The sequence below is a fragment of the Mustela erminea genome, chromosome 11 (genome assembly GCF_009829155.1).
Source record: "Mustela erminea isolate mMusErm1 chromosome 11, mMusErm1.Pri, whole genome shotgun sequence".
In the NCBI taxonomy this organism is placed as follows: domain Eukaryota; kingdom Metazoa; phylum Chordata; class Mammalia; order Carnivora; family Mustelidae; genus Mustela; species Mustela erminea.
In genome coordinates this window covers 51,650,040-51,674,520 of record NC_045624.1, presented here as the reverse complement: position 1 = coordinate 51,674,520, position 24,481 = coordinate 51,650,040, and the positions used below count along the sequence as shown (strand labels likewise).

The 24,481-nt window shown below is 38.0% G+C and overlaps 1 protein-coding gene across 6 annotated transcripts; it reads right to left on the bottom strand.

Annotated features, from left to right (window-relative positions):
* Positions 1-467: 467 nt before the first annotated feature.
* TRA2A (transformer 2 alpha homolog) lies at positions 468-24,481 on the bottom strand. 6 transcript variants are annotated; one of them, XM_032305865.1, is made up of 10 exons: positions 24,254-24,481; positions 23,639-23,728; positions 13,579-13,891; positions 13,166-13,299; positions 9,732-9,897; positions 8,450-8,638; positions 4,294-4,409; positions 2,031-2,156; positions 1,641-1,708; positions 468-1,484 (listed from the first exon to the last, which is right to left on the bottom strand). In XM_032305865.1, the coding sequence occupies exons 5-10, from the start codon at positions 9,762-9,764 to the stop codon at positions 1,474-1,476; spliced, it is 543 nt and encodes a 180-aa protein (XP_032161756.1). In that variant the 5' UTR covers positions 9,765-9,897; positions 13,166-13,299; positions 13,579-13,891; positions 23,639-23,728; positions 24,254-24,481; the 3' UTR covers positions 468-1,473. The 6 variants fall into 6 exon arrangements, with proteins under 6 accessions (XP_032161756.1, XP_032161757.1, XP_032161754.1 ...); XM_032305866.1 differs by having other exon boundaries at positions 13,590-13,891; XM_032305863.1 differs by having other exon boundaries at positions 13,166-13,891.

Here is a 24,481-nt window from a genome sequence, read left to right as displayed (position 1 = left end):
ATGACTCCCTGATGAGCAGGGAACCCCACACGGGTGGGGCTCAATCCAGGCACCCTGGGATAAGGACCTGAGCCAAATGTAGATGCTTAACCAAATGAACCACCCAGGTGCCCCAAAACAAGGATTTTTTTTTTTTTTTAAGATTTTATTTATTTGACAGAGAGAGATCACAAGTAGGCAGAGAGAGAGGCAGGCAGAGAGGAAGTGAAGCAGGCCCCCTGCTGAGCAGACAGCCTGATGCGGGACTCGATCCCAGGACCCTGAGATCATGACCCGAGCCAAAGGCAGTGGCTTAACCCACTGAGCCACCCAGGTGTCCCCAAAACAAGGATTTTTAAAGACTAAGAGAAAGAATTACATTGGGTATAAGCAAAAATATCAGGAAAAGGACTGGTTCTCAAATCAATCCAGTTATATAAGTTATATATATATTTTTCTCATTCTACCACAATAAAGAAACAGTCCCATTTTCAAAGAAATTAACCTTTATTTGAAAGGAGACTACTTTTCCTCACACGTATCCTCTAAAGAACTCTATACTATACAATAATAGCCTGCTTAACCATTGTCCCCATACAAAAATTTCTAACAGCAAAGTATACAATTGCTCTAAGTAATAAATAATAGTTGTCCTTCACTGATTAAGGGAATACTTAAATTTCAATAAATTCAACACAAACATCACACTTTAAGTCTTAACAGATGTATTTTAAATACAACATGTTTTGTAGGAGTCCACAAGCTTTCATCTCTTAAAAAAATGACGTAATTTTTAGGGTTCAAAAATTTTGTTCTTCCAAAGAAATGAACAAGTGTTTTTTTATATAGCTTCAAACTTTCTACACTCAACTATTTGACTGCTCCATGCCACCCCAGACAAACTTGACATGACTGAACTACTTTATGTGTTACTACCTTCCCCAAAAGAAAGTTAAAAAAGGAGTTCGTCGTAAATGGAGGTCTCTAGTATAATGTCTAATACAATACCTAACACAAAAGAAGCTTTAAAAAGATCATTTCTTTCCTCATTTGATTAGCCAGGAGTTAATTTTCTGTAAAAGCAAAGGAAAGCAAAAAAAAAAGAAGAAAAGGAAAAAAAGAAAGAAAAAGAAAAAAAGGGAAAAAATCGTTTACAAAGCGTAACACTGGGGGTTCCTTTTTTTTACTTAAGATGTTTAACTACTCAAAATGACAACAATTACATCTTTAAGGGGTGGAAACAGCAATACAACTGACAAATTGTAGATGGTGAATAAACCGAAGATTTTTTTAAGGGTTCTTTTTAAGAAGTAAGAAGGATTAGAAGCTTGGGGAAATCCAGAATTAAACAAAAAACAAACTCAAGACCCAAAACCAAACCAAAACAAACAAAAAACCCAAAAGCAAACCAAACCAACACACACACACACACACACACACACACACACACACACAGAAAGAAAAAGATGTCCTCATCTGCAACCATTCTGTGTATCAATAGCGTCCTGAAAGAGAGCAAAAAACAAAAGTCAAAATGACAATCACAGTTCGACTTATCTATTTTTTGTCCAACTATCAATAATCTCCATTTACCCTAATTTTCTAAAATAAACCATTAATTACAAATGCCTCTTAATGCTACAAAATAATAGTATACATACTTGGGCTGTAGGAACGAGATCTTGATCGTGATCTGTACCGACTATAGTAAGGAGAAGGTGATCTTCTTCTGCAGGAAATAAAAGATTATTTAGCATACCACAAAATCATTCCATTGAGGCAGGTGGAAATAAAGATTCCCCATCATTCAAATACTATTACATTCTCTTTGTGCCAGTTAATACTATAACAGCAAGCATATCGTACAGCAAAATACTGGGCAAATACAGACAATTAACCTTTCTCAATCTTGAGAAAATCATCTTCCTCTACTTTCTCAAGAAACCATAATCTATTTTTAAATATTTTTATTAATATGTATGAAACACAAAAGTGCCAAATAATACAACTACTATCTAATTTAGAACAGAAACTACAAATTAAAACATTACCTGTACCGGTAATCGTAGTCTTCATATCTGTCATATCCACGATCATATCCTCTATCATAGTAAGAATCTCGACGCCTGCCACCTCCTCCACCTCCACCACCACCTCCACCACCGCCACCGCCACTACTACAGAAAAATGTAAAAATTTTTATATCAATGTGATTATTTTCCAGTTTTATTTAATAACAACTGGTACTTAACCAAAATTGAGGAGGCAGGAAGATAAGGGAGAAAGAACCACTCTTTTCAAGTCAGTGACCCCCATGTCTCGCTTTGCTGACTCCAGGGTATTACTCTGCTTTGGTTTCCTATTCATTACATAAAAAACCAGGAATGATTTCAGAAAACTCTCAAACTATAAACTATTCTTTTATTAATGCACTACCCAAATCAGGAGGACCTTTTCTTTTCAAGAAGCAGAAATGAAATACGGTGCTGGGAAATAGTACCAAAATGCTAAGATGTGAGTGATGACTAATTCAAAAACAATAAACATCAAGCACTTAAAAAGGTTAATGACCCTGAACAGCAGAATTAACTACCTTACACTGAGGCCCAGCCCTAAAACAATTTCAAGCTCTGGTTTTAAATCTTCCGCAGCAAATTTAAACCCTTAAGCACTTTATCCTGTAATTTTTCCCAACTCCTAATCACAGGGACAGTATTTTCACTTTAGTTTTTGTAGGCTCTTCTGACCACATCTTACATTTTCCCCAAGAAGGTTTCAAAGTAACTGAACGCCTATACTCCTTCTTTCAAAGATTTTATTTATTTGACAGAGAGATAGAGAGAGAGGGAACACAAGCAGGGAGTGGGAGAGGGAGAAGCAGGCTTCTCACTGAGCAAGGAGCCGGATGTGGGCCTCCATCCCAGGACCCTGGGATCATGACCCGAGCTGAAGGCAGACGCTTAACGACTAAGCCACCAGGCGCCCCCCCCCCTTTTTATAAAAGATTTCATTCATCCATTGGACAGACAGTAGTAGTAGACACAAGTAGGCAGAGAGGCAGGCAGAGAGAGAGAAAGGGAAGCAGGCTCCCTGCTGAGCAGAGAGCCCGATGCGGGGCTTGATCCCAGGACCCTGGGATCATGACCTGAGCTGAAGGCAGAGGCTTTAACCCAGTGAGCCACCCAAGTGCCCTTTTTTAAAAAATTTTCTTTCTTTATTTGATAGAGAGAGATCACAAGTAGGCAGAGAGGCAGGCAGAGAAAGAGGGGGATGCAGGCTCCGGCTGAGCAGAGAGCCTGAAACGGGGCTCGATCCCAGGATTCTGAGATCATGACCTGAGCTGAAAGGCAGAGGCTTAACCAACTGAGCCACCCAGGTTCCCCTCTCCCTCTTTCACTTTTAAGAAATACTTTCTTTAGGGGCGCCTGGGTGGTTCAGTAGGTTGAGCCTCTGCCTTCAGTTCAGGTCATGATCTCAGGATCCCGGGATCGAGCCACGCATCAGGCTCTCTGCTCACTGGGGAGCCTGCGTCCCCCTCTCTCTGCCTTTCTGCCTACTTGTGATCTCTGTTAAATAAATTAAAAACAAAACAAAACAACTTTCTTCAGTTATTTTATATATAAAAAAAATTTATAAAATTTATACATTTTATATATAAAAAAAATTTATAAAAGCCTCTATTTTCTATGATGTGAAAACTGGCTTAAAAAAAAAAGACACGACGCCTGGGTGGCTCAGTGGGTTAAAGCCTCTGCCTTCGGCTTAGGTCATGATCCCAGGGTCCTGGGATCAAGCCCCACGTCGGGCTCTCTGCTCAGCGGGGAGCCTGCTTCCTCCTCTCTCTGACTGCCTCTCTGCCTACTTGTAATCTCTGTCAAATAAATAAATAAAATATTAAAAAAAAAAAAATCACAGGGTTCCGGGATTGAGGCCCACATTGGGCTCTCTGCTCAGCAGGGAGCCTGCTCCGCCCCGCCCTGCCCCCTCTGCCTACTTGTGATCTGTCAAAAAATACATACATACATACATACATACACACACACACACCCTCTGAAGAGTAAAACTCTTCCCTATCCACAAGGCTTCCAAAGTCACATTAAGAACAGAAAGAGAATACTTAAAAGCATACACCATTTTTCTAGTATTAATAATTTTTCTATTTGTATAGCACCAAGGAAAGAGCCAGGAATGACTTTAACTTTTGATTCTTATTATAGGAAAAAAATAATTTTATCTTTTGATTAATCAAAAGTTTGCATACATTTCTGGTGAATTTCTGGCTTTTAGTTTAGCTTAAAAAATCTGAAATCTTACTGAGTTGGTCTGCCCATGTAGATGCCAGGTGTAGGTGTGTGCGCTCTCTTGGTAATAGAATAATCCACTCGAATTCTTCTACCATCCAACTCCATTCCATTTGCCCTTTCCATAGCCTTTAAAGGAGAATAGGCACAGAAAGTCATGCATAATTCACTAATGAGAAACTACAAAAACTGCAACAAATTTAACACATTTTCCACCTGAAATTTTAAAAATTAAAATTCTCTAAACTTCTTTCCCAAACAAGAAGGGCCAGGATTTTACACGCAAATCCTTGCTTATGCATGTCAACAGCACTGAATTTTCTTATGTGCACACACACACACTTATTTAAACATGCCTCTGCTGAAAGACTGGGGGCAGCTACTGAGAAACATACAAGTTGGGCAACTCAAGTCTAGGCAACTCCAAGCAGAAACTGCAATTCAGGGGACCAAGTCTAGGTTAGCAAAAAACCATTTCTTAGGTAACACACTGCCATCTAGTGAACTCCAAATATAAAAGAACTTCTAAACGTACCAATAAGTGCTCCTGTCTTTAAATCTGCACTCACATCCCCTATCACTCTGTCCTTCAGCACGAATACCAATAAATGGGATAGTAACTCCAACTGCTCTACCACATTTGCAAGTTCCTTGGAATTAAGGTAAAATTGCCATTTTCATTTTATTTTATAAAGAAACAAATCTGACAGGGTGGTTACGGGAGGACTCAAGAGCTAGGACAAATTTCTTAACAAATTTTGTATTAAAAAAAATCTTGGGGTGCCTGGGTGGCTCAGTCATTAGGCATCTACCTTTGGTTTGGGTCATAATCCCAGGGTCCTGGGATCAAGCCCTGCATTGGGCTCCCTGCTTGGCAGGAAGCCTGCTTCTCCCTCTCCCACACCCTCTGCTGGTGTTCTCTCTCTTGCTGTGTCTGTCAAATAAATAAATAAAAGCTTAAAAAAAAAAAAAAAATCTTGGGGTGCCTAAGTGGTTCAGTTGGTTAGGCATCTGCCTTCGGTTCAGGTCACAATCCCAGGGTCCTGGGATCAAGAGCAGGGAGGCTGCTCCCCTCCCTGCCAACCCCTACCCCCTGCTTGTGGTGTCTCTCTTTCTCAAATAAATAAATAAAATCCTTAAAAAAAAAATCTAATTGTGATATTGCTTTATACTTCACATCAGATATCTTACTATTTTTAAAATTGAAACCTGTATCTCTTAATTGAGAAGAGAAATAAATGACAAATATGTAACCAAAGTAAGTCACAATATTTGATAGGGGGAAGTGGACAGCTCAGTGGGCTGATGTGTCCCAGCTATGATTTTGGCTCAAGTTATGATCCCAGGGTTGTGAGATCAAGCCCCACACTGGGCTCTGCACTGGGCAAGGAGCCTGCTTAGGATTTTCTCCCAGCTCCCAGCTCATGCATATACATGGTCTCTCTCAAATAAATAAGTAAAATTAGAGAATGCTAATTAGAATGTCTATTACATAAATGACTTACAACCTGGAGTATTATTTTGTCACAATTATCTGGGGTTTTTCAACCTCCAACATTATTGATATTTTTGGACTGCTAATTCTTTATTCTGGGTGGCTATCCTGTACATTTTGATTTTTGGCATCATTCCTGGCCTCCATCCATTAGCATCTACTATTTTTGAAAGATATGATAACTTTTACTATCTATTCTTTTTTTTTTTTTTTTTTAAGATTTTATTTGAGAGAGAAAGCAAACAAAAGAGAGAGAGAAAGCAGGGCGCCTCGGTGGCTCAGTGGGTTATGCCTCTGCCTTCGGCTCAGGTCATGGTTTCAGGGTCCTGGGATCGAGGCCCGCATCGGGCTCTCTGCTCAGCAGGGAGCTTGCTTCCTCCTCTCTCTCTGCCTGCTTCTCTGCCTACTTGTGATCTCTCTCTCTGTCAAATAAATAAGTAAAATCTTTGAAATAAAAAAAAGAGAGAGAGCATACGAGGCGCAGAGGGAGAAGCAGACTCCCTGCTGAGCAGGGAGCCTGACTTGGGGCTCAATCCCAGGACCCTGAGATAATGACCTGAGCCAAAAGCAGAAGCTTTACACTGAGCCACCCAGGCAACCCAGATATGCTTTTATAATGACTGATTGTGTTGCAATCAAATGCTCTTGATGCACAGATCAATTACCAACTACTATCACATGTAAAATAGTACATTTGCCATTTATTAGGTTTTTTGTCTGTTTGTTTTTTTAAAAGTAAGCTCTATGCCCAATGTGGGGCTCAAATTCACTACCCTGAAATCAAAAGTTGCATGCTCTATCAACTGGGCCAGCCAGGTGCCCTGCCATTTATTAAAATTTGATTGAAACAACAACAACAACAACATCACTTACTTTTTTAAAGTAATGGAGCCCAATATGGGGCCTGAATTCATGACCCTGAGATCAACACATGAGCTGAGATCAAAGACTGGGATATTTAACCAACTGAGCCACCCAGGTGCCCCAAAAAGGGTTTGATAAAACTTTAATAACGAGCTTCAAATTCCTTAAAATGGAATTTTCTAACCCAATCACTATGAACTTTAGTATAGCGAAAGCAAGCCTTACTGCTCTCTTTATCCAATATCTATACATTAAAGCAGCACAGCTTCAGGGGCGATTGGGTGGCTCGGCTGGTTAAGTGTCTGACTGTTGATTTTGGCTCAGGTCATGATCTCAGTGTTGTGTTAAGGAACCCCGCTTGGGGCTCAGCACAGAGTCTTCTCGAGATTCTCTCCTTCTCCCTTTATCACCCACTATGCTCTCTCTCAAATCAAATCTTAAAACAAAACAACCCGAAACAATTCTATGTATATTTTAAAGAACAAAATGACAGATGAATATGAAAACAGAAAAACAAAGCTCTTTGTCTATACATGGGGAGCTAATTCTATACAAAATTAAACAGATCAAACAAATAATTTTTTTTTAATTTAAAAAATATTTTAAGTAATTTCTACACCCAGCATAGGGCTTGAAATCACAATCCTGAGATTAAGTCACACACTCCACCAACTGAGCCAGTCAGGCACTCCAAAATCTCATATAATTTCTAAAAAGTTAGCTTAATCATCTGCTTGGAATAGGAGAAAGGTTTAGTCAAAAGAGGACCTTTTTTTTTTTTTTTTTTTTTTAAGATTTTACTTATTTGAGAAAGAGATCACAAGTAGGCAGAGAGGGATGGGGAAGCAGGCTCCCCACTGAGCAGAGAGCCTGATGCGGGGCTCGATTCCAGGATCCTGAGATCATGACTGGAGCTGAAGGCAGAGGCCCGACCCACTGAGCCACCCAGGTGCCCCAAAAGAGGACATTTATATACTTTATTTTTTCCATTAACTCAAACACATATACACTTCTGTTTACAGAGCCAGATTTCAATCAGGATATGCCTATACCAGAAAATATTAGTTGGAAAGTGAAACTGGCAATTTCCAATTTAACAATGAAAGGAAATTTTTTGTTTTTGTTTTTTAAGATTGATCGACTGATTTGGCAGTGAGATCAAAAGTAGGCCCTCAGGCAGGCAGAGAGGTGGAAGCAGGCTTCCCGCTGAGCAGGGACCCTGACTCGGGGCTCAATCCCAGGACCCTGAGACCAGGACCTGAGCCGAATGCAGAGGCTCAACCCACTAAGCCACCCAGGGACCCATTTTTTTTTTGTTTTTTTTTTAAGATTTTATTTAGGGATGCTTGGGGGCTCAGCTGGTTAAGTGTCTCCCTTCAGCTCAGCTCAGGTCGTGATCTCAGCGTCTTGGGATTGGGCCCTCTCCTCCCTGCTTCTGCTTTCTCTATTTCACATAAATAAAATCTTTAAAAAAAAATTAAAGATTTTATTTATTTGATAGAGAGTGTGTGCACGTGCATAAGCAGGGGGAGTGACAGGGAGAGAGAGAAGCAGGCTCCCCACTGAGCAAGGAGCCTGAGGAAGGGCTCGATCCCACCTGGGATAATGATCTGAACTGAAGGCAGATGCTTAACCTACACTAAGCCACCCAGATGGTGCTAAAAGGAAGAGTTTGAACCAAACTCAGATTAGGGAATGAAAGAGAACAGGTTATAAAACTGGGAGACTATTAGTCAACTTTTAACAATATAATCATGCACATCAGAAAAATTTCAAATTGAAAAATTCTAAATTATAAAAACAAAATTACCTCCTTTGAGTCATCTATTCTTTCAAAATAAACAAAAGCAAATCCTCGTGACCGACCAGTTCGCTGATCATAAACCACATTGACACCACTCAATGGTCCATATCGAGAAAATACTTCACGAAGATCTCTCTCTGTTGTGTATAAACTGAGGCCAAACACTCCAAGACAAGTGTTGGGATCTGGATTTGCCTGGTGAAAAAGATGTGATTTAATTTCAAGCTCCAAATTGAAATAGAAATTAATAAATATAGAAATACTTTGCTTAGAACACTCCTCTAATACACAAAGACTATACTATTTCAAGTCCCTTGGGAAAGAAGAATTTAAGAGGAAAAAAACCAGACAAGCTATATTTTTACAGTTCACAGTACACTCAGGCCCTCTTTGGAGTATACTGCCATTGGAGCCTGAATAAAAACATCCCCACCTTTCTAGTCCAGCAATTTTCAGAATGTATCCTAAAAATCTCCCGTAGTTTAAAGCCACATTTATGGTTTATTCAAATGTTTTCTAGCTTACAGATTTGTACTTAATAGGACTTTATAATTGCTGATTAAGACTTTCCTCCATTTTCATTCTTACCAAGGGTATTCCTTCAAACTTCCCACTAAACAGATTTGAAAAATCTATGTACATATTTCAAAACATCATGAAATAGCAGACTCCATCAGAGTTAAGTAATTCAGCATCATATGGTGGAAAAGCACACTACAGCAGTTAAGCACAGGAACTTTAAGAGCCAAGCAGGCTGGCTGAAACCTGGGCTCTGCCAGTTGGCCAAAACCCAAACCTCAGTGTCACATCTCCTAAACTCTTATCCATTAAATGTACTGAACAACTGCATAGAGCTCAGTATGTGTTAGCTGTTATTACTACATCTATTTCTTGTCAGCTTCCCTTAATCCCCACCAAAACTTTTTCATCTCAATATTCTCAACTCAGTTTATGCTTTTGATCTTAATTCTCAGAACATGTATTCCCCCCAAATTTCTTTTAACTACTCAAAAGTTAAGATAATATATTTAAATGTATACAAACAATATTCATACAATTAATGATGTTTCTGGAGTACCACTTTATTTTTTATTTCCCAAGTAATCTCTATACCCAGTGAGGGTCTCAGACACATAACCTTGAGATCAAGAGCCACATGTTCCACTGACTGAGCCAGCCAGGTACCCTTGGAGTAGCACTTTAAAATAATGGTCTAATCTCATGAAAGTAAGATATTATGCTATGACTAAACACACAAAGTTTTCAGTAATTTTCATAAACCACAAACCCTGCTGCCTGTATGTCTTCTCCGGTTAGACATTGGAGAATGACTTCGGCTTCTTCGACGCCGGTATTCTGGTGTGTATGACCTACTTCGAGATCGTCTCCTATGAGAGTGAGAATGGGATCTGGATCGAGTGTAACGTCTATGAGAATGCCTCCTTGACCTCGACCTTTGAGAGAAATACATTTAGGTAAAAATACTGAAACAAGATGGCTAATGACAAGGATCTACACATGTAACCCAGTTCCCTTCTGAGGAAGAATATTCTTCCTTTTGTTATCTTAATCACTACAATCATCATGTTGTTAGTCTATTCTTTCTACACTTTCTTCACTTTACATTACAAGCATGTTGTAACTCTACCTTCTTTAAAAAGTAAAATATAAACTAGCCCTAAGGAAATCCTGCAGTATTCTGTGACATGGATGAAACCAGAGGACATTATGTAAAGTGAGACAAGTAAGTCACCAAAAGACAAATACTGTGATTACACTATATACATAAAGTTCTTAGGGTAGGCAAAATCATACAGACAGAGTAAAATGGTGGTTGCCAGGGGCTGGGAGGAGGGGAAAACAAGGAGTCACTCTTTAGTGGGTATAGAATTTCAGTTTTACAAGCTGAAAACAGCTCTGGGGACAGATGGTGGTGATGCCTGCACAATGTGAATGTATTTACTATCACTGAACTGTACACTTAAAAATGACTGAGATTGTAAATTTTATTTTATGTGTATCTTACCACAACAAAGACTATTCCCTTCACTGTTTCTTCCCTTCACTATTCATTTCACTGGAAATGAATACCATTTCCTTTCTAATCTTTCTTTAGCCCACTGCAATCTAGCTTCTGCTAAGTTAATTCAACAACCTAAATGCCCATGTAATAGTCTTCATTTCTTCTAGCTTTCCAGAGGACCTCACCCACCCTCCACTGCTGCTTCCCTAGTTCATCTCCTATCTCTACTTCAGTCACTAATTTTCTTTGCCTCTTAATGCAACAATTTCTTTCCTTTTTTGTTTTTAAAGATTTGAGAGGGACAGAGAGCACAAGGAGAGTGGAGAGGCAGAGGGAGAAGTGGGCTCTCTGAGCGAGGAACCCAATGCTGAGCTCAATTCCAGTAGTCTGAGATCATGACCTGAGCTGAAGGCAGATGCCTAACCAACTGAGCCACCTATGCACCCCTTACTGCAACAATTTATTTACTGTTCATGTAAGCCATCCTTAATAAACATCTTGACCAGAAGCGATCAGTTTTTTGTTTTGTTTTGTTTTTAATGTGGGGCTTGAACTCACAACCCTGAGATTAAGACCTGAGCTGAGATCAAGAGTTGGATGCTTAACCAAACTGAGCCACCTAGGAGCCCTACTGGTGATCACAGTCTTACAAAATAACTTGTTTAAGATGTTCAATAAATGTTATACATGCTAAGGGCCAGAAAGTTAAAAAAGACAGCACACAGGTGAAGGGAATAAAATTAGTAAGGGAAGATTATTCAAAACAAAGAAGGCTAATAATAATGCTGGGAGACAAATTTTACTAGATAGATAAGGGCAAAGTGTTTTAGGAATGGCAAGAGCAAAGGTCCCTTGGCAAGACATGGAGATATGGTTCCTAGCAGATTTAGTATACTTTTAGATACTTTCCATTTTCCTTAGCACTAATTTATAGCCTCAATGTAAAAGATGAACATTAATAAGAAAACCTCTCGTTTAACATATCAATTGTTATTTTAATTTTTTTTACAAGATTTATTTATTTGAGAGAGAGAGAGAGAGCACACAAGCAAGGAGAGGGGCAGAGGCAGATGGAGAAGCAGGCTTCCCTGATAAAGGGCTTGATCCCAGAACCCTGAGATTATAACCTGAGCCAAAGGTAGATGCTTAACTGAGCCACCAAGTGCCCCATCAATTATTATAATTTAGTAATGAAAAATGAGACATTAAAAACCATTTAAGAGTAGCTAACTTTCCTCTAAATCAGATAGTGGTAAGCATTATGAAAAAAAGACTTAAAAGAGCATGCATGCTCTTTAATGTTCTCAGGTGACGCTTGGGCAGAGAATAAATCAAGTTACTGAATATATGAGGGAAGAAAATTCTATCTAGGCTGGGAGCAGCAATGCAAAGGTACTCAAATGAAAATACGCTAATTTCTGTTTGCATACCCAAATATAACACAGCGTTACTCTACACATGTAGATTTAATTAGAGTGGTTAGTAAATCAAGTTGGATCCTGGATATGATAAAGACAGCTGTGGACTCAAGTACAGTCCTTCAATTCTTTGGTCTCATGCTCCATTGGCAAGCAAACTCCATACAAAGACAAATTATGTCCCTAATCATGAAATTATGATTTACTGAATAACTGTCCAGGTTGTTTTTAAAACTGTCTTTCACCCACCCCTGTACACCTAGAACATCTGATACAGTGAACTCTGCAGTGGTTCACTGGAGTTTTATTGTCAATGGAAATGATAGTGGAGGGGCTCCTGAAGCACCCAGAGACTGGGGCTCCAGATACACCCAGCTGTATCTGGCCAGCTCCACCCTGAACACACTTAGTCACAATCTTCAGGTAAAGGATATAGCTAGAATATGAATCTTGAGAAATCTTTTCAAATCATTTCGATAATTAATACAACATAGATACATCAATGCTCTCTGTACTGAATTACATGCTAAGTCTCTGATGGAGAAAATTATATTTTCGTTGCACAAGTATTGTTGAAATAAAATCAAACTCCAATCCTCAGTGCCAATACATTTAAATCAATCAAAACATTTAATTTATGTTAATAGCTAGTAACTGATAGGTTAACCAGGCTAAAAGATGACCGGACTCTGCCTTATCTAAATCTTTATCTGGGGGCGCCTGGATGGCTCACTGGGTTAAGCCGCTTCCTTCACCTCAGGTCATGGTCTCGAGGTCCTGGGATCGAGTCCCGCATTGGGCTTTCTGCTCAGCAGGTAGCCTGCTTCCCCCTCTCTCTCTGCCTGCCTCTCTGTCTACTTGTGATCTCCATCAAATAAATAAATAAAATCTTTAAAAAATAAAAAAAATCTTTATCAGGAACGTTCACCTTTTTAAAAAATGTATTTATTCATTTGGGGGTGGAAGGGAGAGAGAAAGTGTATGAGTGGGAGAGGGAGAGAGCAGCAGACTCCCTGCTGAGGTGGAGTCTGATCCAGGGCCCAATCTCAAGACTCTGAGATCATAATCCCATGCTGAAACCAAGAGTTGGTGCTAAACTGACTGAGTCGCCCAGGTGCCCCCAGGACATTCATTTCTAAACTCTAGGGTTTAAGAAAAATTACTTCATGATTTTGTGAAATATCTATATAAAACACAGCAAAAATAAGGAACCTGGTAAAAACTACATGGCCCTGAAAAGTCCAAGGAAAGCATCTTAAGTATTATTTTAAGGACACTTACCTGGATTTTGATCTTGATCGAGAATGGGATTCTGAGTGTTTGGAAACCCTTGATGGACTACGAGATCCTGACCTGCTCTCCGATTTTACACGAGCAGGCGTTCCCGTTGGAGATTTTGACTGAGAGCGAGACTCCTAACAAAGAAGACAGTATTACAAATGGCACTGGTCACGTAGATGCCTAACACCTAACATTTTAAGTACCGTAATTATTATATTGATTGCTCCTGAAAAACAAATGGTTAGGCAACACCCTCCAGAAAAAATTTCAGCTCATTAATAACCCATTGTTAATACTGCTAACTGTCCTCAATAATTCCCTACTTGAACCAGATCACCAATTCTCTATTAACTAAGAAATCATGCAAATTCATCTACAACTTGATCATACAGACACTGGAACATAAACCATACATTTACTTAACCTAGGACCCATTCATTCTTCCAGATTCTTTTAATTCTACTTCACTCTTGCTTTCTACTTCTCTTCATTCTTCATTGAGTTTTTCATTTTTCATACTTCGTGTATTCTTCCCCAATTCAAACAATTCAAAATAGCCTTAAAAAAAATATTCAAGTGCTTCTATCTGACCAATCTTCTGTTCAATTTTTTCCCCCATTCAATTTTAATTTTCTGATCTTTAATACTTTTCATTAGCCTTCTTTTATCTTGATTTATCTTCCACATTCTTGGAAAAAACTCTTCAATTTCTTCACGAACATTAACCTTAATGGAAAAAGAACATTTAGTATATTTAAGCACGTGGGGATTATAAAACTCTGCTGGAGTTCAGAATGTTATCTATCAAATGGAAAAGCCAGCAGGTAAAGTGCAAATAACTAGCTTATTAAAAAACAATTTTATAATCTTTAAAATTGTCCAAAGTCTAGTTTCTAACAATTAAAGAGAATTTACTGAATTTCTCTAAATGTTTTTACCATATTCCTCACCCTCCTCCTCCCCTTTCATGTTTCATCCTAGTTCCTAAAATGTGAACATTTTTAATATAAATACTTAACCCAAGCATAAATCTAACATTAACTGTAATCACCCACCACCTATGTCTTAAGGTTTTAGCTTATAACTTGAAGATTCTTAGTCATCTTAAAATAAGCTTTCACTAAGCCATGCTAAGATACCAAGGTACAGTTAAAGCGAAGCATTCTAGGCTGAAATTTGAACACACCTACCTAAACTCATATATTACAGGACACATGCTGAGGTTCAAAGAAGTAAAAAAATTAAATTAGTGAAATTACTAACATCTTTTTCCAAGTATGTTTGACCACTATCTTTGCACACTCCACCCTAATCAGAAACGTATGTTCTGATGTAAAAGAAGCATAAAGAAAAAACTAAGGGGAAAAGAGGGCATGAAATTCTTAAAATTTCCCCTTTGGTTTGTAAGTTACTAATACATGTAATTTTGCAACTGTGCCATTTTAATATTCTGTATTATTCATGAAGTATCATAACATACAAAAATACAAAATTAGTTATCATGGTCTTTACTTCTTGATCCCACCAATTCCATTCATAGTTTTGTGTATTTTATGCAGTTATGCATATATACATACTCCCTTCAATGACTGTATCCTGTATCAGAAAATTGACTGGCTTCTGAAAAAGTTGGATATAAACGAAAACTCTCCAAATCAAATGACTTAAAACTGATTAAGAGACTTTATAAATTTGATAGGTATATGAGGCATTTATGACCAAAGTAGGACAGTCCATTTGAGCCTTGATTATTAGTGTAAACAATCACCCCAACTTCACACCATTTTTCATTTATGCCACAAGACTACCTAACACACAGCTTTCTTAAGACTTTCCTGCTACTTTGAGTTTAATGTCGAAAGACTTATTTACCAAGAACTGTACTAACGCTGTTAGGCCTATTTATTTTTCAGATGCAGACAAAACTGAAATATATAGCTACCTTTCTGTTTAATATCAACCTTTCCCATTTAGCTACCTACAATAAGTCTTTCACCACATCTCTGATATTCTCCTAAATTTCTCGACAAATGCCTGGAGTAGGCACAGCCATTCAGGCTTCTTCATTCACTGAAACTGTAAAACTGGAAACTGTAAAAGCAGCATATTCAGTACTTAAAAACGTAATGGCTAATTTGCTTGTAACTGAAGAATCACACAGAATAGTTCATTAAGCTGAGAAGAGTATCTTCCCCTCTCTCAGCTTTCCCTTCTATAAAGTTGATCCTGTTGTATAACATTTATGATACTGCTGAACAGCAGTTGATAGAACAGTATCTATGAACATCACCACAGCTCATGTTATACATGTATTTCAGAATGCTTTGCATTCTATGACACTGTAAAACCTTGAATTTTACAAATATATAAATCAAAGTCTTATATTAAAACTCAAGATTTATTCTTAAATGCTTTCATGAGGCTTTCTAGTATATGATAAAAATGTTATGGTCCAAATGTGTGTACATTCAATGTCCCAGTCTTCCCTCATAAATTTAACAGTTGAAAATTGCCATTTCTTAGGAATTAATGTAAACAAGGCTACTTAATAACATCTTAAATTATAAAGTTTAATTTTCAATTCTGGCATAGGAACTCATTGGAAAAAATGAAAATTTCCTTTTGGTTAACAAAACATTAAGAGTATCTTTTCAAAGAGTATCTTTTCAAAAACAAAACAGAGTATCTTTTCAAAAGACATTAGGATACTTAAAAAAAAAAGTCTTGCTTTTTATAATTAAGATGTCACAAATACCTAATACCTCCTTTTGTGGTCATCCTTCAGTTTTTATACCAGGGAAACCTGAATCTGCATAAATTTCTTCATGAAATCATTCAAGGTTAAGAAACAGTCTTAACTCCCTTGTAACCCCTAATTTGTCACTATCATTCTAACTTCCAAAAACAATTTAGAAACTTATCTAAAAAGATAAATCAATACCTGTCATTAAGTTTAACCCAAAGAATAAACTACAAAGCATAAAATAAACTTCTAATTCTTCAGAATTATTTTTACTGCAATACAAAAAACAAAACAAACAACCCCCCCATCATTCTAAGAACTGGTAGTTAAGTCTTCATGCACACAAAAATGGTCACACGAATATTTGCCATTTTTAAGTAACTTTGTTTTTTAAAACCTAGTACCAAGGGAGTACCATTTTCACCAAACTGTGCTGTGCATTAGAAACCAAGGTACAACAAGTCCTTTATGGACAAATGCTAGATTATTCTTTTCTACCTTTGCCTCGTCTTCATTATGAAATGAGAACTTCAACTTTTTCCAAAGAAATGCATTAAACTATTCAGAATTTGGAAACTGAATTGTAATTCCAAACAGAAAAATAAAATACTAAGAAGGGATGTTACCTGTTTCAATACCCTCTACTTAACCTACTCTTAAAGCTGTCCCATCAAGAAATTCTGCAAATTCTTAAGTGGATCCAGCAACCATTTAAAAATATGCTGTCTAGGGGCGCCTGGGTGGCTCAGTGGGTTAAGCCGCTGCCTTCGGCTCAGGTCATGATCTCAGGGTCCTGGGATCGAGCCCCGCATTGGGCTCTCTGCTCAGCAGGGAGCCTGCTTCCCTCTCTCTCTGCCTGCCTCTCCATCTACATGTGATTTCTCTCTGTCAAATAAATAAATAAAATCTTTAAAAAAAAAAAAATAATAAAAATATGCTGTCTAGTTGAAATGGGCAGACTGACTCAATCAAATCATATCCACATTTTTAACAACAAACAGGCTTCCAGTCTACCTTACCTATTATAAACCAGAAGCCAGGCAGAAAGTTCCCACAGTACAACCTGCTTAAACGGTGTTATGTTTGTTCTCTTAACTATTCTTTATTATCAAGGTAACTCATGTGGTAGCTGAAGGACACAGCCAAAAAAACAAAAAACCCCAAAAAACAAAAAACAAAACAAAACCAAAACGCTAACCAGGAATACTAAGTACCACAGCGTATCCAATTCAAGCCATCTGTGTTAAAATACAGCTGCAGGGACGCCTGGGTGGCTCAGTTGGTTAAGCAGCTGCCTTCGGCTCAGGTCATGATCCCAGCGTCCTGGGATCGAGTCCCGCATCGGGCTCCTTGCTCGTCAGGAGCCTGCTTCTCCCTCTGCCTCTGCCTGCCATTCTGTCTGCCTGTGCTCGCTCTCTCTCGCTCTCTCTCTCTGATAAATAAATAAAATCTTAAAAAAATAAAAAAAAATAATAATAAAAAAATAAAATACAGCTGCATTTTACACACTGTAAATAACCACAACCATGCACTATTCCTTCAATCAAGGCAAAGGTTATTAAATATATGCACACATTGTTGCAGAACATGAACAATTCCTACAGTAAACAACTGAAGACTTATCTTTTAATACAGCTAATATCATATAATAGGTGGAAGAAAAAAATTCCAACAATATATATGCTTAGTACTTAAACCCCATTAAAATAAACACATAACACATAAATGTTAAATTGTAACCCACTCTATTATTATGGCAACGCAAATTCTATGCCAAGTCACAGTGCCATGTTTATACAAATTCATGCCTGTAATAGCATAAACTTTTAAAACAAACTTTCTCAAAATGTATTTTTTTCCCACTATTTTATGAAATTGGAGATCTATTTCCATAGAAATACATTAGTGCATTTGGGTAAATTTTATGTCCCAATGGGGGAGAGGTACTTAAATTACTCCAATAGCTTGTAATATTTACTGTACTAAGAACTTCATTTTGGGGGGTTTAGGGGAAACTTCTGCTTATCCAATTCTTTAATTTCAGTCTGCATAAATAGCAGTTCTTGAGTATGACGGACTCTTAAGCTTATAAAAAAAATACTTCCACTCTCTTCTTAACCCATAACTGCTATTAAAGCAATTCCTTAAAAAGAAAATATCTATATGCTGCATTCTAAGTGAGGTTAAAGCAGTCTTTTCTTCTGCAAAGACTCACAGATATTCTAACAGTCTTTACATTCTCTAAAGTTTAAAATAATTTTGGAAATGCTTAAAGAAATTACGTAGGAATCGGCACTGATGCATACATTACCAAATTCAAATTATTCTCAACTGTGAAATTACCTGTAAAATTTATATCATCTTTCATACAAATTTTAAATGATTTATAAACCAGCTATCTTGTACATCATGATCAACTGTAATGTCCAAAAAGTTTAGTTATATTAAAAGCCAAAGAGTAACAACTAAAAGCAAATTGTTTACTAAGAACCAATTACAGAACTTTCTACTTGGGTTCTCATCTTCTAGTATCATGGGAATATTTATGAATCTTGAGTAAGAAAGACTACAGGGCCTTAATTTAAAGAAAGTTAACTTCTTCTACCTCAGATTGGTCAGGCAGCTGTAGTCACTTATACTTTTGGAGAAAATGATTAGACAACAGGGATTATACACAACTACATAATGACATTAACCTAAAGGTGAGAGGGGGGAAAACCACATTTCCTTTCATTATTCCCCTCTCAAAATTTTTTTTTTAAACAATGTTTACTGATTCGTTTCCCCATCTGATCATTGCCATTTTCTCACCAGCACTTCTGTCCTGCTATATTTATTACAAAGGTCAAAAAATAACAATCGATATTAACTCATTTAGCATGCAAATGTATACCTTTTACAAAGGTCCCAGGGTTAGTAATTTGACGCCTGAGCACCCCCTGACAGTATCAAAGAAAAGGTTTTCACTGTTAGGAAGATTCTAGGAAGTTATTATGTTGATTATTGATGGCCATTTCACACTTGTTACACTACATATGCCATAGGTTAATAATTTCAGTTCACTTACAAAAATAAATCCATAAACAAAGACCATCTGTATTTTTTTACAACTCTCATTCCTAAATATTTAAATCCCTTCAAATTCTTCAGCTATCAGGACTTTTTATTTTCATTTTAGGAATGGCACAAACCATTAAGCATCCATGACAAATCTGTGCACTGCAGGCACATTTAGTTAACACAACTTCTTTTAAAAATCCCTTCTACTTAAATTAAGCAAATTAGCACCCTTCAGTGAAAGAGTCTCAAATATTAAAGTCTGAGCATTAAAATGTTTAAGTTTACAAATTCTTTGCTTAAAAAAATGACAATAAAAAAGCATTAAAATTGCATAAATGATAGGACTTAACTTTAATAAATTAAACCCAAGACAGTGTTGTCTTGGGTTTAATACTGTCAGTCTCATGAGAAAGGAAGTCTTACCCTTTTGTAATAGGTTGATGAGATAGATGAAATTAAACTGAAGAAACTAAGTATTTTTATTTTTATTTTATTTTTTTTTTTAAAGATTTTATTTATTTATTTGACAGAGAGAAATCACAAGTAGATGGAGAGCCAGGCAGAGAGAGAGAGAGGGAAGCAGGCTTCCTGCTGAGCAGAGAGCCCGATGCGGGACTCGATCCCAGGACCCTGGGATCATGACCTGAGCCGAAGGCAGCGGCTTAACCCACTGAGCCACCCAGGCGCCCGAAACTAAGTATTTTTAAAAGCTAAACTGCTGACCTGACATTCTTATCTGTAAAACAGAGATTCTATTTGTATTTCTTTTTAAAGGGAGAAGGTAAACCTCATTTGTGCCCTCACATTTACTAATATTTCATCAACAGAAAAATTAAAAGCCTAGTTTAAGGTTTTTTTGTTTGTCAGTAACCAAGATGGGTTTTGAATGGCACAGTCATCACACCCATTATTACAAATCAGATTTCAGAAAGAAAAAAAGCTTCCCGTATTTCTGCTATTCTTTAACAAAATATCTTTACATACATTTTAATTCCCAATGGGTACAGAGGAATCTGTACTTTGCTTTATACTTCTGTCATCCAGTCAAACCACCTAATGTATTACGAAGGGGGAACACTAGGGGTTGCTTAAAAATACTCTAGCTACAGGATGCCAGAACTCTGAATAGGAGGCAAGTATTATTTTTCCTCTTCAATAACAATTATGGAGTTGTAAGATGGATCCCTACATGAGAATCATAAACCTCTATTAAAAACAGTGGGCCACGGGGCGCCTGGGTGGTTCAGTGGGTTGGGCCTCTGCCTTCGGGTCCTGGGCTTACAGTCCTGGGTCCTGGGCTTACAGTCCTGGGTCCTGGGCTTACAGTCCTGGGAGGCTCTCTGCTCAGCGGGGAGCCTGCTTCCCTCTCTATCTCTGCCTGCTTGTGGTATCTCTCTCTGTCAAATAAATAAATAAAATCTTAAAAACAATGGGTCACTGTATGAGAAAAAAATTGGGCTTAACATTTTTCTAAAATTGGTTAGAAAAACAAATTAGGGATAGAGGGTAAATAAAATGGCAAGGAAAGCTTAAACACCATTTCCCTTAATTTCTATGAAGGAGACTACAATTTTTTTGAGACCTAAATCCTATTTTAGTTGAAGTTGTGTGAAGCAAACAACTCTTTTTAATGATGATGACAAGCAAATTTATAGCTCAAGTGCCAGCCACACTTTCAGCTCCAAAAGACATTTCCACTTAAAATATTTCTGTTAAGTTGATATACATGTCCCCAATAAATTGCTTTAATGAACCTATTTATTTTAAAGGCACCCCTCTTCTTCTGGATCCCTTGAAAATGTCTCACTCATTCTTCATATCCCACTGCTGTCCTGTTTAGAGTTTTCATAATTTCTTTCCTTAAATAGTTCAAGTATGCTTTGCTGCTCCTCTAGTACCAGTTCTTCTGTTCTTTACTAAAGTCCTTTCATTATGCCACTCCCAGAATTAAGAATCCATATATGCCTTTTTACAGCATATCGGATTAAGTCCAAATCCCTGTATCTAGAAATAAAGACCCTCCATTATCTGACTGCCTATCTAGCAAATCTATCCTCTCACTACCCCAACACTCTTCACTGTCATATCCATCCAATCAATCTGTTCCCTAACCATAAAATCCAATGTGAGTTTTACATATTAAGTAAAGCATTCCCTTTTCCTAGCTCACAAAACTACTCAACTCCATTTCCTAAATTCCCTATTAATTCTATCACAGGACACTTGATTATATACTTACTTTTACCCAGATATGAGCTGTCAGCCATCTCAAATTGGACTTTAAGTTTTTTTCCTCAAGAACACCTGACTTTTACTAAAAAGGCAGATGCTCAAACAGTTTTACTTCAGGCAGAAGGGAATTTTGATTGGTTAACTATTGGGATTACTTATCACAAAATTCAACCAATATAATTTTCTATCCTAAAGTTCTTTCACTCCAGTCCTCTACAATGGAAGAGATAATCTATAGTTTTTAGCAAACACTATTAATGTGTCTGAGATGCTGAAGTACAGTGTGCTCCTTTTTAAAAAGGAAATCAAAACATATACAGCAAAGTGTATATATGCAGTGAGCAATGGACTCTGACCTGTAAACCTGACTCCTGGCTACATGTTCTTATAGGCCTCAGTTTTTAATTTCTAAAAAGGTATGAGTACTCCAACCCTTGTAAAATGATTCTAAGTAGTACATTTGAAAATATGTCAATGAACTGATGGTGGGGTAGTAAGATTAAAAATTGCTATAAAAAAAAGAACTATTAGTATTAGTCCTGTTTCTTCAATGTGTTCTGCAGTCTCTAGAAAATTACCCTCTAATTCTAGGTATCTTTTCAGTAAGATGGGGTTAATATGTACTATTTATTCCATAAATAAAGCAAATGAAATCTGACCTGTCAATGTTTCCTCTACTTTTAGTTAAAAAAATTTGAAGTGTAACTACTTAAAAAACAAAACTTCCAGAACATCATTGGAAGAATCCTGTTTTGAGCCTCTCTAAATGGTCATTACACTTAGACATAAAGATAACACAACGTATTCTATAAAACTTTTTTTTAAAAAACTGGTTTGTGGTTAGCAGATAAGAAATCACAGTAGTTTAAAAACCAAAAGCACTAAAAATAAACAAAACAACAAAAAAAAAACCCCCAAAGCACTAGTGAGTATTAAATTAAGAAACAATTAAAAAAAAAAAAACAAAAAAGTACACTTCAAAAAGCTTCTGGCATTCTTCTAATTCTTTAACCAATTACAAATAAAGACAATTACCCCAACCTACAAAAGAAAAAAAAAAGATGTGACAGGTAAGGACAGGCCTATTCAATCTGCTGAGTTCATTTACATTAAAATACACTTAGGTATCACCTGTCAAAAAATATTGTCATGACCATAAACACTGCAAGAGGGGGGATTGAGAACCCCTTTTTTAACTAACAGAATATTAATGCCTACATGCATTTTAGCATAAACTGGGTAGGAATCTTACATATATTGCTTTCTCAAGTGGTTAATGTGACAGTTATCTAGAACTTGTTCCATTCCTTGACAACTAATTAAGACGTAAAAACTTAAAAGGAAAACAACGTCCCAAATAGCAGTACTCTTCACTTTCCCACAAACGAAATAAAAACAAACATTACAAAAAAATAAATTTCTGTATTAAAGTCAATGGAAGGAAATATTAATGGATAGAAAAATTTCTTTCCGTAACTTCCTCACATGATCAAGAACAAGCAGCTTGCAATCACCAAATATTTTTATTACAAGATTTTTAAAAAGTTTTGCTCAATCAACACCTCATTCTAAGAAAAAAGCAGGTTCAACTACTCACTTGTATCTGTGATTTAGATTTTATTTTAAAAATCCAATCTTAAAGGCATCAAAAAGTAGTTTCGTTTCTAACCCATTTAAACCTTTTTCCTCAAAAAGAACAAAAGCCTAAATCCACCTTCTCATTTAACTGTCTGGTTCCAAGTATTTATATTATGAGCTTCTAAAAAAGACCAAATTCATTCCATCCGAGCACACACCTTAAGTGTTTTTATGCGTTTCCCCTAGTGACTAGAATACCAACACAACAGCAAGAACATGCTGCCTGGGGATTTTCTTTCCAGGATTTCATACTAACCCACTTCCACCAATTACCACTACAGGAGGGTAACTTCAGAAGTAGAGCTCCAACTATCAATGTTCTACTACATCTAGGCTGAGGATAACATATCTTTGTGATCCTTGTATTTACTGACCCCGAATAATGGAAATCCTTGAGCTCCCTTTGTAGGTGGATGGGGTGAGAAGAAAAATGGGAGGGGGTCTGTAATTTTCAGTTACAGAACAGTGTAAAACTGACTAGCTATTTTTAAAATACTGGGCCACAAAATTTGCTCAGTTATGTAAGATTAAGAGTTGTTTACCGTAAAAACCTGTAAAGAAGTGGTTTTTAGATGAAAGATCATAGGAAGAAAAGCATTCGAAGTTGAGATATAAAGGAGAGAGAAAAAAACCCAACATCATGGAATTAGAAAAAAATCAGGCGTTATAGCATTTCCACATTCATTTTGAAGTGAAAAGAAAGCAGAAGGGACATTAAGGGAAAAGGACTCCTTGCGTAGTTTTCCCCTCACAGCTCTCGTCTTAAGAACGCTTAAGGGTCGGTGCGGTCGTTGACTAACCACTTCATTAGGCTCGTCCCACCTTCAACCTCAAGGCTTTCGCCTTTATAGACGCAACGCCGCCGGTTCCAACAGAGACGCGGCCGCTCACTGCAATAGAGAGCCAAGGAGACACAGGCCCCAGCTAGTCCCACGCCAGCTTCTCCCCGCCCGGACAACAGCCCCGCGCAGTTTCGACCCCGAGACCCTCTACGATGCTCGGGGTCGCCAGAACACCGCAGGAAGCACCTACCACTATCCGGCCGGAGGGGAACTCCCTGCCGTCTCCTCCCGCCCCACCGCGACTGGGACCCACTCCTCGGAACAGAGATAAGGAAGCCTCAGGGGTGGGGAGAAGGGAGGGCGCACTGCGGGGTTGGGGGGGGAATCGGACCCAGGAGTCCAGGTATCAGTCAGTCTCCAAAAAAGGGGGAGAGGGGTTATCCGCGGTGTTTGGGGAAAGAGTGGAACCCAGAAGCCATCTTGGTATGTAAGGAAACAACCGCGATGGCTCCAGAGGCTGCTCCCCGCGGGCCCCCGCAGGACTCCCCGCAACCCCGCCCGACCGCGCTCGTCCCCGTGAAACCCCGAGCATCGGGCCGCCGCCGAAGACGGCTCCCGCGGCTTTGTACTCACTCTGCCCTCGAAGTTGTTCTCCTCTACATCACTCATGTCGGCCAGGTGCTCCCCAGAACTAAATAAGAGACAAGTCTCGGCTTGAGGGCCGATGGCCTAATCAACCGCTGACTGGACCGTGGGGAGGAGGAAAGAGTCGGCAACAACGGCCGCTCCACTCCACTCCCACTCGGTCGCAGGCTCCGGCAAGATGGCGCCGGCCCCGCCAGAAACCTTCTGGCCTCCCAG